This window comes from Bufo gargarizans, chromosome 9, assembly GCF_014858855.1.
Source record: "Bufo gargarizans isolate SCDJY-AF-19 chromosome 9, ASM1485885v1, whole genome shotgun sequence".
NCBI classification, from domain to species: domain Eukaryota; kingdom Metazoa; phylum Chordata; class Amphibia; order Anura; family Bufonidae; genus Bufo; species Bufo gargarizans.
The window spans coordinates 76,586,413-76,600,642 of NC_058088.1; the positions used below are offsets into that span (position 1 = coordinate 76,586,413).

General features: G+C 49.1%; 1 protein-coding gene across 2 annotated transcripts in view; it reads right to left on the reverse strand.

Annotated features, from left to right (window-relative positions):
- Nucleotides 1-12,584, reverse strand: part of CD99L2 (CD99 molecule like 2) — a 105,220-nt gene extending 92,636 nt beyond the window's left edge. For both annotated transcript variants that reach the window (XM_044306557.1, XM_044306556.1), the window contains exon 1: nt 12,413-12,584. In XM_044306557.1, the coding sequence (XP_044162492.1) occupies nt 12,413-12,473 (61 nt within the window). In that variant the 5' untranslated portion in view covers nt 12,474-12,584. The remainder of the gene's footprint in view (nt 1-12,412) is intronic.
- Between the last annotated feature and the right edge of the window lie 1,646 nt (nt 12,585-14,230).

Genomic DNA, 14,230 nt, shown 5'->3' on the forward strand with positions numbered 1-14,230 from the left:
GGTTCCTAATATGTAAGCCCCAGAAAGTGACTTCATAACTGAACTGGTCCTGAAAAAAAAATTTGGGTTTGGAAATGTTCTTAAAAATTTTAAGATTTGCTTATAAACTTCTAAGGCTACTTTCACACTTGCGCTCGTCGGTCCGCTCGTGAGCTCCGTTTGAAGGAGCTCACGAGCGGACCCGAACGCCTCCGTCCAGCCCTGATGCAGTCTGAATGGATGCGGATCCGCTCAGACTGCATCAGTCTGGCGGCGTTCAGCCTCCGCTCCGCTCGCCTCCGCACGGACAGGCGGACAGCTGAACGCTGCTTGCAGCGTTCGGGTGTCCGCCTGGCCGTGCGGAGGCGTGCGGATCCGTTCAGACTTACAATGTAAGTCAATGGGGACGGATCCGTTTGAAGATGTCACCATATGGCTCAATCTTCAAGCGGATCCGTCCCCCATTGACTTTACATTGAAAGTCTGAACGGATCCGCGCAGGCTACTTGCGCACTTGCGAAATTTTTTAAAGTTATTAATGCAGACGGATCCGTACTGAACGGAGCCTCCGTCTGCATTAATATGATCGGATCCGTTCAGAACGGATCCGATCAAGCGCAAGTGTGAAAGTAGCCTAAACCTTCTAACGTCCCCAAAAAATAAAATGTCATTTTCAAAATGATCAAAACATGAAGTAGACATATAGGGAATGTAAAGTAATAACTATTTTTGGAGGTATTACTATCTGTTATAAAAGTAGAGAAATTGAAATTTGCTAATTTTTTTATTAATAAAAATGAAAAAAATTTTACTCAATTTTACCACTGTAATGAAGTACAATATGTGACGAGAAAATCTCAGAATGGCCTGGATACGTTAAAGCGTTTTAAAGTTATTACCACATAAAACGACATGTCAGATTTGCTAAAAATGGCCGGGTCCTTAAAGGGGTTCTGCAGTTTGTATTAACTGATTATCTATCCTCTGGATAGATCATCAGCATCTGATCGGCGGGGGTCCGACACCCGGGACCCCCGCCGATCAGCTGTTTGAGAACGCAGCGGCGCTCTGTTTACCGCTGGCTCAGTGACGTCACGACTAGTATCAACTAGCGTGGGCGGGGCGAAGCTCCATTCAAGTGAATAGAGCTTAGCCCCGCCCACGCTAGTTGATACTAGTAGTGACGTCACTGGGCCAGCGGTAAACAGTGAGAAGGCCGCGGCGCTGCTATAGGCACCATTGAAGTGAATGGGTCCGCATCCGTGATGCGGACCCATTCACTTCAACGGGTCCACAAATCCAGAGTTGCGGAATGGTACGGAACGGAACCACGGAACGGAACATGTCCTCTTTTTGCGGAATGGCCGGATCGTGGACCCATTAAAGTGAATGGGTCCGCGATCCGCTGCGGCTGTCCCACGGTAAGTGTTCGTGCATTGTTGCCCACAATTTGCAGGCCGCAACATGGCCACGGGGCGCACACAGTGTGTAAGAGGCCTTAAACATATACACTGAGAATACATTTTCACTGCTAGCCTTGCCAAAGGCAAAGGCAGTGACCAGAATACTACTCAGGACACCATAAGTCCTCGCTCCTTGGATCTACAAATCAAAACTATGATTTTGATTAGGGATCGACCGATTATCGGACGTACCGATATTATCAGCCGATATTCAGGATTAAGTACATTATCGGTATCGGCATTTAACCTTGCCGATATACCGATAATGCGTATAAAGCGAATACTAGTGAGTGCTTCCATTATGGAAGCGAGCACTAGTATGCATCGGGTGTCGGAAGCGGGGAAGAAGCGGGATACTCACCCTCCCTAGTCTTCTTTGAAGGGGTCCGCGCTGCGCTGTCTTGACGCCGTACAGCGTCCTGACGTAGTGCGCGCACTATAATCTGACGCTGCACGCTGTCAGGTGACAGTGCAGCGCGGGCCGGAGAACACAGGGGAGTGAGACGCCGGACCCGGAGATGAAGAGGAGCCGCGGCGCAGGAGAGGTGAGGAGTTTTTTGTTTTATTCATCTGAGGTCTGATAGGGGTTAATAAAGGGCTCATCTGAAGTCTGATAGGGGTTAATAAAGTCAGTGAGGAGGGGGGATGGTGTGGAAATTGGCATATGGCACTAGTATATTATAAATTGACTACCAACTAAGGGCTTTATTAATTTACATTTATAATATACTAGTGCCAAATGCTAATTTCCACCACCTCAGTGACTACCAACTAATATATATTATGAGAAAATACCGGCTATCGGCCTGAAAGTTCACAGATTATCAGTATCGTCTCTAAAAAAAAAAACAATATCGGTCGATCCCTAATTTAGATTAATCTACAAGTATGTGAAAAAGATATCCGCTATCACCAGCGATTACAAGAGACGTGATGTATTCCCTGGAACGGGCGGACTGGTTATCGCGGCAGCAGGAGAATCTATTAACCGGATGTTTGGTCTCGCACTGAATAACATCTTGCCTGAGGTTGACAGCTAAAATAACTTGATTCTCTCAGTTAAGCAGAAATCTACTCGCACACGCTGCCAGCCGGAGATGACAGAAGGGCTGCCCGCTCAGCTGGTCTGTACTGGTGGCATTTGTAAAAGTCATTCCTTAGGCCGGGTTCACACATAGAGGGCAACATGGCCAGTTACTGCGCAGTAAAATCAGTTTTAATATGTGAAACATGTCTAAGGCCAGTGGTGTATCTTGGTTTTGTGCTGCCCCAGGCGAGACTAAACTCGGGCACCCCCCTAATGTAAATTTGACCCACCCCTTCTCCCCCCTCTAACCACTCAATGGGTCCCAACCCCCTTACCCCATAAAACAACAAAGTAATAGATTTTTTGTGAATTACTGTAATTTAAGTACTTACAGTTTTTGAAGACAGCAGGCTCAGGGATCAGTGCATTGGTGGACGGGGCCTGGCCTCAGTGTTGACGGTGACCGTGTGCAGGATCCATTCTGCACTTAGACGGCAACGCGTGGACGCAAAAGGCAGGGGAGGTCGGGAGGAAGTCAGGAGGAGGAGGAAGTAAGTCTTTCAATTCCTTCACTATGCGGCGCCGGCGATACCGCTCGCATAGTGAAGGCTCGGATCGGACAAGGAGCAATAAAAATATTTAAGCATATTGTGTAACTATCACTAAGCAAACAAGGCATTTTGCCGCCCCATTGGCAAGTGCCGCCCTAGGCAAATGCCTTGTTTGCCTTGTGATAGATACACCCCTGTCTAAGGCCCCTTTCACACGAGCAAGTTTTCCGCGCGGGCGCAATGCGTGACGTGAACGCATAGCCCCCGCACTGAATCCTGACCCTTTCATTTCAATGGGGCTGTGTACATGAGCGTTGTTTTTCACGCATCAGTTCTGCGTTGCGTAAAAATCGCAGCATGTTCTATATTCTGCGTTTTTCACGCAGCCCTGGTTCCATAGAGGTAAATGGGCCTGTGTGAAAAACGCATTACATCCGCAAGCAAGTGCGATGCATTTTTTACTGATGGTTGCTAAGAGATGTTGTTTGTAAACCTTCAGTTTTTTATCACGCGCGTGAAAAACGCATCAAAACGGAAAAATAAAAACTGAACAACTGAATGCAATCGCAGATAAAACTGACTGAACTTGCTTGCAAAATAGTGCGAGTTTCACTGAACGCACCCTGAACGCATCCGGACCTAATCTGTAACCCTGGGTTCACACCTGAGCGTTCTGAAACGAGCGCTCTGTATGCGCGATTGTACCGGCGTTTACAATCGTGCATACAGAGACAAGCGAACACACATTTTCGCGCGTTTCCGTTAAAGTCTATGTACGGGAACGCGCGACAAACGCCCCAAAAAAAGCTCAAGAACTTGTTTGAGCGTCGGGCGTTTTACAGCGCGATCGTACGCGCTGTAAAACGCCCAGGTGAGAACTTAGGGTTAGGCTTGTGTGAAAGAGGCATAACACTTGCATTGTTAATTCCTCTGCCGGATCGCAATACCGGAATTAAACGGATCCGTTTTGATTTTACACATCAGGAGGCATCCGTTCTGGTAGGATGCAGTTGTATGAAATCAAAAGGAAAAAAAATAAAAATAAATCGAAAGTCAATGGGTCTGGTTTTTTAGACTCCATGACCGGACACAAAATCGCAGCTTGCATCGGTCACAAAACAGAATGCTGCCGGCATGGAAGACATCCTGATGCATCCTGAAAGGATCCCTTTCCATTCACAATGCAAGAGGACTAAACGGAAATGCTTTTTTTTCAATACCGGAAAATAACAGCGCAAGTGTGAAACAGGCCTAACATATTTCACCTTTGAAAATCACGCAGCTAATAAAGGCATTGTAAAAACACAGCAATTCATGGTAAAATGTATCAGTTGTGGTAGTTGGCCGCTGGACACACTACTGCTACCTGTGAACCCAACCTTATGGTGCTGGCACACTAACGGCAGAGCTGCGGGTTACCGCTAACTGCCAGGCCGTACCTGATGTGGTGTCAAGATGCCAGTTCTCAGTCACATCGCAAACAACCATCCGTGGCCGCAATGTGGAAACCCTGCTGGAGGGTGGGTTCACAAGTGACTGAAAAGTCAGCAGAAAAATCCGTTGCCGTTTTTGTTGCTAGCTTCCGCAGTAAGAAAATGTAAAACGCAACAAGGCTGCACACATTATAAGCCGTTTTTGCTGAAGAAAAACCAGCGGATTTCACCCTCTTCACTGTGAAGGGTCAAATCCGCTGGATAAATTGACATGCTCTGTGTTTCAAATATGCAATACCGCAGCATGTGGATGAGAATTCAGAAATTCTAATTCTCTTAGCTGCTACTGTACAACACTGCGGGTTTGCCGTCCGAAAATCCACAGCTAATCAGTCACGTGTGACCCCCGGGCCAATGGTTAATTTCACGACAGCGTGATAGGACTGGGAAACATGCTACGTATGGCGGCTGCATTTCCCAGACCAAATATTACTCCCCCTGACCTGAACTCACAGCATCATAATGACTTAAAGGGACTGTCCTGAGGATAAAGGAATAAGGCCTCATGCACACGACCGTTGTGTGCATCCGCGGCCGTTGTTCCGTGTTTCCAGTCCGTGAAAAAAATAGGACCTGTCCTATTTTTTTCACGGACCCATTCAAGTCAATGGGTCCGTGAAAAATCACGGATGCACACAAGATTGTCATCCGCGTCCGTGATCCGTTTTTTCCTATAATTTCAAAGGCAAACTTGACTTAGATTTATTTTTCATGTCTGTGGATCCTCCAAAAATCAAGTAAGACCCACGGAAGAAAAAACGGACACGGAACAATGGAAACCGTTTTTGCGGACCGCAAAAAAAAACATTTGTGTGCATGTGGACTAAGTCCCTGATCAGCGGCAGTATGACCACTGGGGCCCCCACCAGTCACCAGAATAGGGGCAGTGTCCACCGTCTGAAGGCAGGTCTGTGCTCCATTCAAACAGGGGAGCATATGCCCCCATTACAGTGGGTGGTGAGGGCCCTAGAAGTCAGAACCCAACCGATCAGACGCTTATCGCCTTGCTGGCATCGGAGCAATGGGGAGGAGACTGCCCTGTTTCTCAATGGGCGTCTCCTTCTCCCAGGCTGTAGCGCTGTCCAAAGTGCAGAGCGTCACAGCCAGGGAGAAGGGGAGATTTTTCTTTCTCCCAGGCTGTGACGCTTTGATTGGACAGCGCTACAGCCTGGGAGAAGGAGACGCCTATTGAGAAACAGGGCAGTCTCCTCCCCATTGCTCCGATGCCATGCCAGCAATTAGCATACAGGGCTGGAGGATATACCGGGGGCCACAGCGGGCGACAGGAATAATAGTAAGTTCAGTGAGATCCCTGGGCGTCGCTCTACATAGCCTGATAGGTCCAAACATTGTAAACTATGAAAGGTCCTCTACTATCATTGGTGGCGCAGTGCGCCCGCCCCTCCTCCTCCCGTCTCTATTCTTATTGGCAGCAGTGGCGGCGGCACAGGGGGGAGGGAGAGAGCTGTCTCCTCCTCTATGCTGCTGAGGGAACATCAGTGCGCTCATGTTCTCTGATGCTAGGCTGCGCAGTAGGGCAGCTAGTATCGATACCGGGGAAAAAGTATCAATTGGGTATCGCTATTTCGAAACCCACAACAACCCTAGTCTAAAGTCTGTCCTCATGACATTGCAACCATGCAGCCACATGGCAACATATACTGTATTGGTAATTCCCAGAAGCAGTAGATAAAATCTGAGAACCTCAAAAAAGCATCAGTTACCAGCCTGGTACTCAAACCCGTCAACCACAGCAGACATCTAATAAAACAGCAGAAAATCCTGTTATAAGGGGAAATAATACAATCTACACTACAACTAACCCAAACGTGAACTTCTGTGAAGAAGTTCGGGTCTGGGTACCACAGTCAGTTTTTTATCACGCGCGTGCAAAAAAATTTGCACCCAAATTTGCCGCAATGCACCAGGACGCATCCGGACACGCTTGTCTGCAAGTGGCCTAAGGCTGGGTTCACACTTGAGCGTTGCGCAAACGCGCGTTTTACGCGCGTTTTTGACGCGCATTTTTATGCGCGTTTTTGTAATAGTAAACGCGCGTTTGACGCGCGTTTGTGTGATTCACTACAGTGTCCTATGGCCACAAACGCCCCAAAAGTCGCTCATGTACTTTTTGGAGCGTCGGGCGTTTTACAGCGCGATCGTACGCGCTGTAAAACGCCCAAGTGTGAACCATTCCCATAGGGAATCATTGGTTTCTCCTTGTTGAGCGTTTTACAGCGCGTAGGAACGCGCTGTAAAACGCTCAGGTGTGAACCCAGCCTAAGGAAAAGATCTGCACCTGTTCTGTGTTTAGACCCGCACCTGGTTTTGGCTCACAATCACTGATGGAAATCACTGACCAAGCACTGAGGGGTTAACTGCCGGTGATCGCAGCGCCCTGTCATAGAAGTCGGGTGCCGGCTATGTGATTCTGCCGCCAGCACCCGCCTCCTGTATTTTTATTAAAAGGTTACTTATCTTCATTTTCAGCCCCTCCCCTCCTCTTTCTTCTTATTGGTGGCGGCAGCAGTGGCACAGGGGGGGGAGTGAGGGACTCCTTGTCCCCTGTGCTGCTGAGGAGAACATGGTGCGCGCTGAGAGCAGAGTGCGCCAAGTCCTCTGATACTAGGCTGTGCAGTAGCGCAGCCTAGTATTGGTAAATGTCAGATCCCAGTATCGAATTGATACCGGTACAAAAGTATTGATTGGGTATCGATAATTCGATACCCGCTACAACCCTAGGGAGGAGCGATTGTAAATGCCATTGTTCGTCCCTATACTGACTAGTTGTTTGCCGGCAGAGGAGCGCGATTACACAGCACAATCTGCGGCCAGTAAACAATAATTTTGGGGTACGCATAAACTATTGAAATAACCGATGAACGGGTGTTTCACTAGTCCATCGGGTAATCGCCAGCACATTTACACTGCCAGATAATCGCTAACGAGAGCTCCTATGAACAGCGATTATCTTTGGGATTCTCGGCCTGTGTAAAGGGTCCTTTAATCAAACAGAACCCAAAAACCCTGCACGCCCTAGGAGAGGACGATCGCCCGCCAAAATTGTGATTTCAAACAGATTCCACTTTTGATACATATGGGCCAAAATACTGTCTACAATGGAAAAGGTAATATAATAAATGTACGGAAATGCAATGAACGCTCCGGATTATAGAGATCATCTTAATAACATAATTCCACAAGCCCAGATCTGAAACCACAGCCGCAGATAGTCTGATGCGGTTACTACATAATCCCAATGCTATTCAGGCACTGAGGATTAGCTATCTTGTTTGTAGAGAACAAAGCAAATGTTGATGCAACAGATTTCTCCATAAGTGGAAACAATAGCCAAATGTCATAAGGCCCGCGTAGCCGTGTGTGTCACCCGTCAGGATCAGCCAAGTAACATGGGCAATAGCCAGATACTGACCAGCCTGCTCCAGACACTTACATCTTAAACTGGCCACATGTAGGGCCTCATGTGCCGGTCGTGCCCATGCTGCACCGCCGTCTGTGGGCGCGGACCCATTTACTGGAATGGGGTCCATGATCCGTACTGCAAGATCAGAAAACCGTACTGCAAGTGAATGGGTCCACATCCATGATACGGTGCACACATGGCCAGTGCCCATATATTGCGAACCCGCTGTTTGCGGGCACAGTCCTGCTACAGTCATGTACATGAGGCCTAAGGCTGGGTTCAGACCTGAGCGTTTTACAGTGCGTTCCTACGCACTGTAAAACGCTCAACAGGCAAGAACCAATGATTCCCTATGGGAATGGTTCTCACCTGAGCGTTTTACAGCGCGTTCCTACGGCCTGCATACGACGGGTCTGCAATACACAGGCACCGGCCCGTGTGCACTCTGCATCAAGGATGCGGACCCATTTACTTGAATGGGTCCGCAATCACGGAGATGCGGAACGGACGCACGGATCGGAACCCTACGGAAGCACTAAAGAGTGCTTGTTCTATTTTTTTGTGGTGCGGACGGACACATTTAAGGCTACTTTCACACTAGCGTTCTGCTGTCCGCTCGTGAGCTCCGTTTGAAGGAGCTCACGAGCGGAGCAGAACGCTTCCGTCCAGCCCTGATGCAGTCTGAATGGATGCGGATCCGCTCAGACTGCATCAGTCTGGCGGCGTTCAGCCTCCGCTCCGCTCGCCTTCGCACGGCCAGGCGGACAGCTCAACGCTGCTTGCAGCGTTCAGCTGTCCGCCTGGCCGTGCGGAGGCGTGCGGATCCGTCCAGACTTACAATGTAAGTCAATGGGAACGGATCCGCTTGAAGATGACACCATATGGCTCAATCTTCAAGCGGATCCGTCCCCCATTGACTTTACATTGAAACGGATCCGCTCAGGCTACTTTCGCACTTAGAAATTTTTCTAAGTTATTAATGCAGACGGATCCGTACTGAACGGAGCCTTCGTCTGCATTAATATGATCGGATCCGTTCTGAACGGATCCGATCAAACGCAAGTGTGAAAGTAGCCTAAGTTGAATGGATCTTGATCCGTCCTGGCCGCCGCCCGTGCATTGGGTACCCCACGGATGCCCAACGTTCGTGTGCAAGAGGCCTTAGGCCTCTTTCACACGACCGCTTTTTTTATTTTAGTTTACGCGCCGTTTCTAGCGTTCCGTATACAAAACCATTTATTTCAGAGGTTCCGCAAAAAAAAAAAACGGAATGCACTCCGTATGCATTCCGTAACATATGCAGATTCTGGTGCAAAAATGATGAGAAATCCACACAAAAACTCCATGCAGAAAACCTATATGTAAACACGTACCCCCAAGGCCTCATTCACACGTCAGTGATTTCCATCAGCGATTGTGAGCAAAAAGCAGGATTGGGGCCTCCACAGACATAAGGTATAAGGGAAAGATCTGCTCCTGTGTTTTTCACGTGACACAGGCCCCACAGAAACGAATGGGGCTGCGTGAAAGTCGCAAGCATCCGCAAGAAAGTGTGGATACAATGCGAATTTCACGCATGGTTGCTAAGGAGACGAGGAATGAGTGACCCCGGACCCCATTTACTTTATTATTTTCCATTATAACATGGTTATAATGGAAAATAATTGCATTCTTTCATTCAGAATGCTTAGTAGAAGGTCCATTGTGGGGTTAAAAAAAAAAATATATAAAAAAAAAAACGTAACTCACTTGATCGCGCTGCCGGGCTCTTTCTTCTTGCAGGACCTGGCTGGAAAAGGACCTTCGGTGAGATCAGTGCAGGTCCTGCTAAATGAAGATAGAATTCTTCTATCTTCATTCAGCAGGACCTGCGCTGACGTCACCACGTGGTGAGCGCGATTACGTCACCAAAGGTCCTTTTGAAGGCCCTGAAAGAAGAAGCAAGAAGAGGACTGTGCGATCAGTTTGATGGGGTGAGTTTAATTTTTATTTATTTTTTAACCCCTCAATCTACATTTTACTAAGCATTCTGTATTCAGAATGCTATTATTTTCCTTTATAACAATGTTATAATAGAAAATAATAAAATCTACAGAACACCGAACCCAAACCCGAACTTCTGTGAAGAAGTCCGGGTTCAGGTCTGGGTACCACAGTCAGTTTTTTATCACGCACGTTCAAAACGCATTGCACCCGTGCGAAAAAAAAACTGAACATTGGAACGCAATGACTGCAATTGCGTACCTACTCGCGTGGTTTTCCCTGATCGCAGACGCAACGCACCCGGACACGCTCGTCTGCAAGGGGCCTATGAGTTAGGATAGGCTCACACTTCCATTTAACAACCTGCCGGAGTTTACCAGATCCGGCGTAGCCTGGATACTGACAGACCCTATTGCCCATAATGGGATCCGGAGGCCGGATAAAAACCGCTGCATGCACAGCCACCTCTCCATTCACCGCTATAGGACTGCAGAAAATAGTCCAGCCTGCACTTCGCTAATTTTGGGACTCCCATAGAGGTGAACAGAGGGTGGTCACGAAGGTGCGACTTTCACTTTGAGGGACCAGTTCTGCAGATAGAAACGGGTCACGGAGGTGGGACCTGCAGCCATCTGATGTTGATGGCACACCCCTGTGATGTGCCATAAATGCTGAGATGGGACAACCCCTTTAAGGGGCTTTATTCTATCGGGGGGCATCCTTTACATTCTGCAGTGTCATTCCCCCTGTAGCTTCCGTGATCTAAAAGCATTATAAACTGCCAAAACAGTGCCTAAGGTTGAGCCTGACACACGTGAGCTTACAATCTACACATAGGAATATGTGAATAGGACCGAAACAGGACACACTTTGTGATACGCGCCCCATGGCGGTGGTATTGGCACTCTAGCTCCATGAAACCACAGAGCACCTTTCACTCCATCAGACCCAGTGCACACAGGAGCGCTCACCCAGCTGCCAATGCACTTAGCATGACAATGGCATGGGCCGCGGCTATTTCAGTGCCATCTGGACACATTGGAGGGATTTGGGAACATCTGGGGAGGTGGCTGCACATCCTGCTCCATCCATATTAATAATAAAAAAGAGCATTAAACTCCGCTTAGGATAAACTAATACAAAGCCATTGAGGAACATCAGGCCACACGCAGGAACGCGCATGAACGGGCCACGCTCCACGGCACAGGTGCACCACAGCCTCTGGCACTCCTCTATTCTAGACTAGTCGCTTCATACAGAGAGGTTGTGCCACACTGTGAAGAATACACACGAAACCCGCACTATAGTGACAGTCACAGTAAGAGAACAGCGCTAGGGCTCATGCACACAAACGTATTCTTTTCCGTGTCTTTTTTTTTTTTTGCAGCCCGTATGAAGATCCATTCACTTCAATGGGTCCACATAAAAAACGGAATATACTCTGTGTGAATGCCGTGTCCATATGACCACATGGCCGTCCTGCAAAAAACAGAAGCATCACAGGGGGGCAGACGACACAGGGCACCCCTCCTCTAGCATCACAGGGGGGCAGACGACACAGGGCACCCCTCCTCTAGCATCACAGGGGGGCAGACGACACAGGGCACCCCTCCTCTAGCATCACAGGGGGGCAGACGACACAGGGCACCCCTCCTCTAGCATCACAGGGGGGCAGACGACACAGGGCACCCCTCCTCTAGCATCACAGGGGGGCAGACGACACAGGGCACCCCTCCTCTAGCATCACAGGGGGGCAGACGACACAGGGCACCCCTCCTCTAGCATCACAGGGGGGCAGACGACACAGGGCACCCCTCCTCTACCATCACAGGGGGGCAGACGACACAGGGCACCCCTCCTCTACCATCACAGGGGGGCAGACGACACAGGGCACCCCTCCTCTACCATCACAGGGGGGCAGACGACACAAGGACCCACCATCACAGGGGGCAGAAAGCACAGGCACTCCCTGTCAAAGATGTCAAATAATGTATACACATCCTTATAACTATATCTGTCACAGGGGATACAGGCGCACCCCCACCAGTGACAGGGGATACAGGCGCACCCCCACCAGTGACAGGGGATACAGGCGCACCCCCACCAGTGACAGGGGATACAGGCGCACCCCCACCAGTGACAGGGGATACAGGCGCACCCCCACCAGTGACAGGGGATACAGGCGCACCCCCACCAGTGACAGGGGATATACATACACACACATATATATATATATATATATATCATCCCTATGTGCACCTCTTTACAATATACATAGTCCCTGATAAAGCCTCTTTATAAGAATACAGCATATGCTCCAATATACAACCCATCTACAGAACACATGCTGCCCTATACTTAGCTATGGAAGAAGATGCGGCCCTTCTAGAAGATCTGCTGAAGACACAATGCGCTCCCTGCAGACCAGGGGGAACACCCGGCCCCATCACAGCACCTGCACACAGGGGCCACAGACAAGGAGTGCCACTTACCGCTCCACGCCAGAGCCACCACCGCCAGGGACAGCACCAGCCTGACTCCGAACGGCGCCATCCTGACTGAGCTCCTATGGGACAGTAGTGAGGAGGAGAGGCCGCAGAGTCGGGCGCAGCACACAGGGGGAGACGCAGCTGCGGCCGCAGGGCAGACACTGAGCGGCGGTGATTCTCTCCGGCGGCGGGAGGGGGAGCTCTCAGTCCCCGCCCAGCGCTGACAGAGGGCTGATAGGCTGCACCGCAATGGACCTGACAGAAACCAATGAGCCGTACGCTGAGGGGAGCGAGTGCCGCACTGACACTGAGGGGACACCTTCATTATAGGGGGGCACGTGTGTGGAGGGCACATACCGGTCACACTTACCTCCCACCCATGGGTCAGCTATAAATAGTGGTGCTATAAAGAGCTCACATGTTCCTCTGCCCAGCACAGGATTGCAGATGGATTTTTGCTATGGTCATTTTGAATTGGTTTTGGACTAAATCAAATATTTTAGGGAATTGCACAAAGAGCAATTCCCTAAGAAATCTGATCACATTGTAAGTAATGGCAGTATCTCCAGTATCTTCCGTTCCTATGGTGCTTTTGGCGCTGACTGATGGGACCGACGTCGCACCCTTTAGGTCTCGTTCACATTTCCGTGTCCGTTTGACGTCCGTGACAAAAATCAGTCACTGTTTTATCCGTGAAGAAGTCTGTGAAGGATCCGTGTTTCGTCGGTGCATCCGTTTTTGCCGCACTTTTGTTGCCAGTGGTTTAGACATTAATCGCTGTGTGTTGAGTTACTTTGAGGGCAACCCAAATTTACAAGGTGTAGGACCGACTACATTACATTGTGTCAGTGTCTGATCTTCAGTGTTGTCCCTGGAAAAGATAGCATAAAATACTTACTAAAATGTGAGGGGTGTGCTCAGTTTGGTCAGATACGCTCCTCCGTGCCCCTGTAGGGGGAATAAATACATCCCTTTTTTCACCGCAATCCTCTCATTTGGAGCTAACACCCATTCCCTTTATTGGTTGGTGCTGCCATATTTTCACTTTTTGTATATTTGGCTTTTTGGCTGAACACAACCATTGTGTTTTGTTCATTTTATCCATTTTTTTTAAACAATATTATTTAGTGTCATGCCAAGTACCGACACTCATCCAGCGGTGTCACCTACTCGCGGGAGGAGACCGAGCGTATTATACGTGGGATACAGGGAGATGCTACCTTCCTAAATGTACCATCACTTAAAGGGGTATTCCCATCTCAATGATCACTGTTAAATCTGTTAATGATTTGACAGTGATCATTTTTGTAAATACATTTTATTACCCAATTCCCACCGTTTTTGAGAAAATAAGTCCCCTCTTACCTGATTGTTGTCTTTCGTCTCCCCTGGTTACAGCCACCTCACCTGTCGAATCCGGCCGGGCCGCGCTTGCGCAAAAGACTGAAGATTTTCTCCCGGCCGGACCGCGCAATGTCCTGAACGTGCACGCCGCCGCGCATGCGCCATGATGACTTCTTCCTGGCCAGTATAGTACAGAGCCGCAAACACGCACATCGGCTCTGTACTATACAGGCCAGGAATCAGTCACCATGGCGCATGTGCGGCAGCGTGCGCGTTCAGGACATTGCGCGGCGCGGCCGGGGGAAAAACTTTAGTCTTCTGCGCAAGCGCGGCCTGGCCGGGAGAAGACTTCAATCAAGCCCAGTGAACTTCGCGCTGGACGCAGGTAAGTATGAAAACTGATGATGGGAATACTCCTTTAAAGAACTAAAGAGGAAACTTGAATCTCTGGCTAGGAGATCCTTGTCATTCTGCACA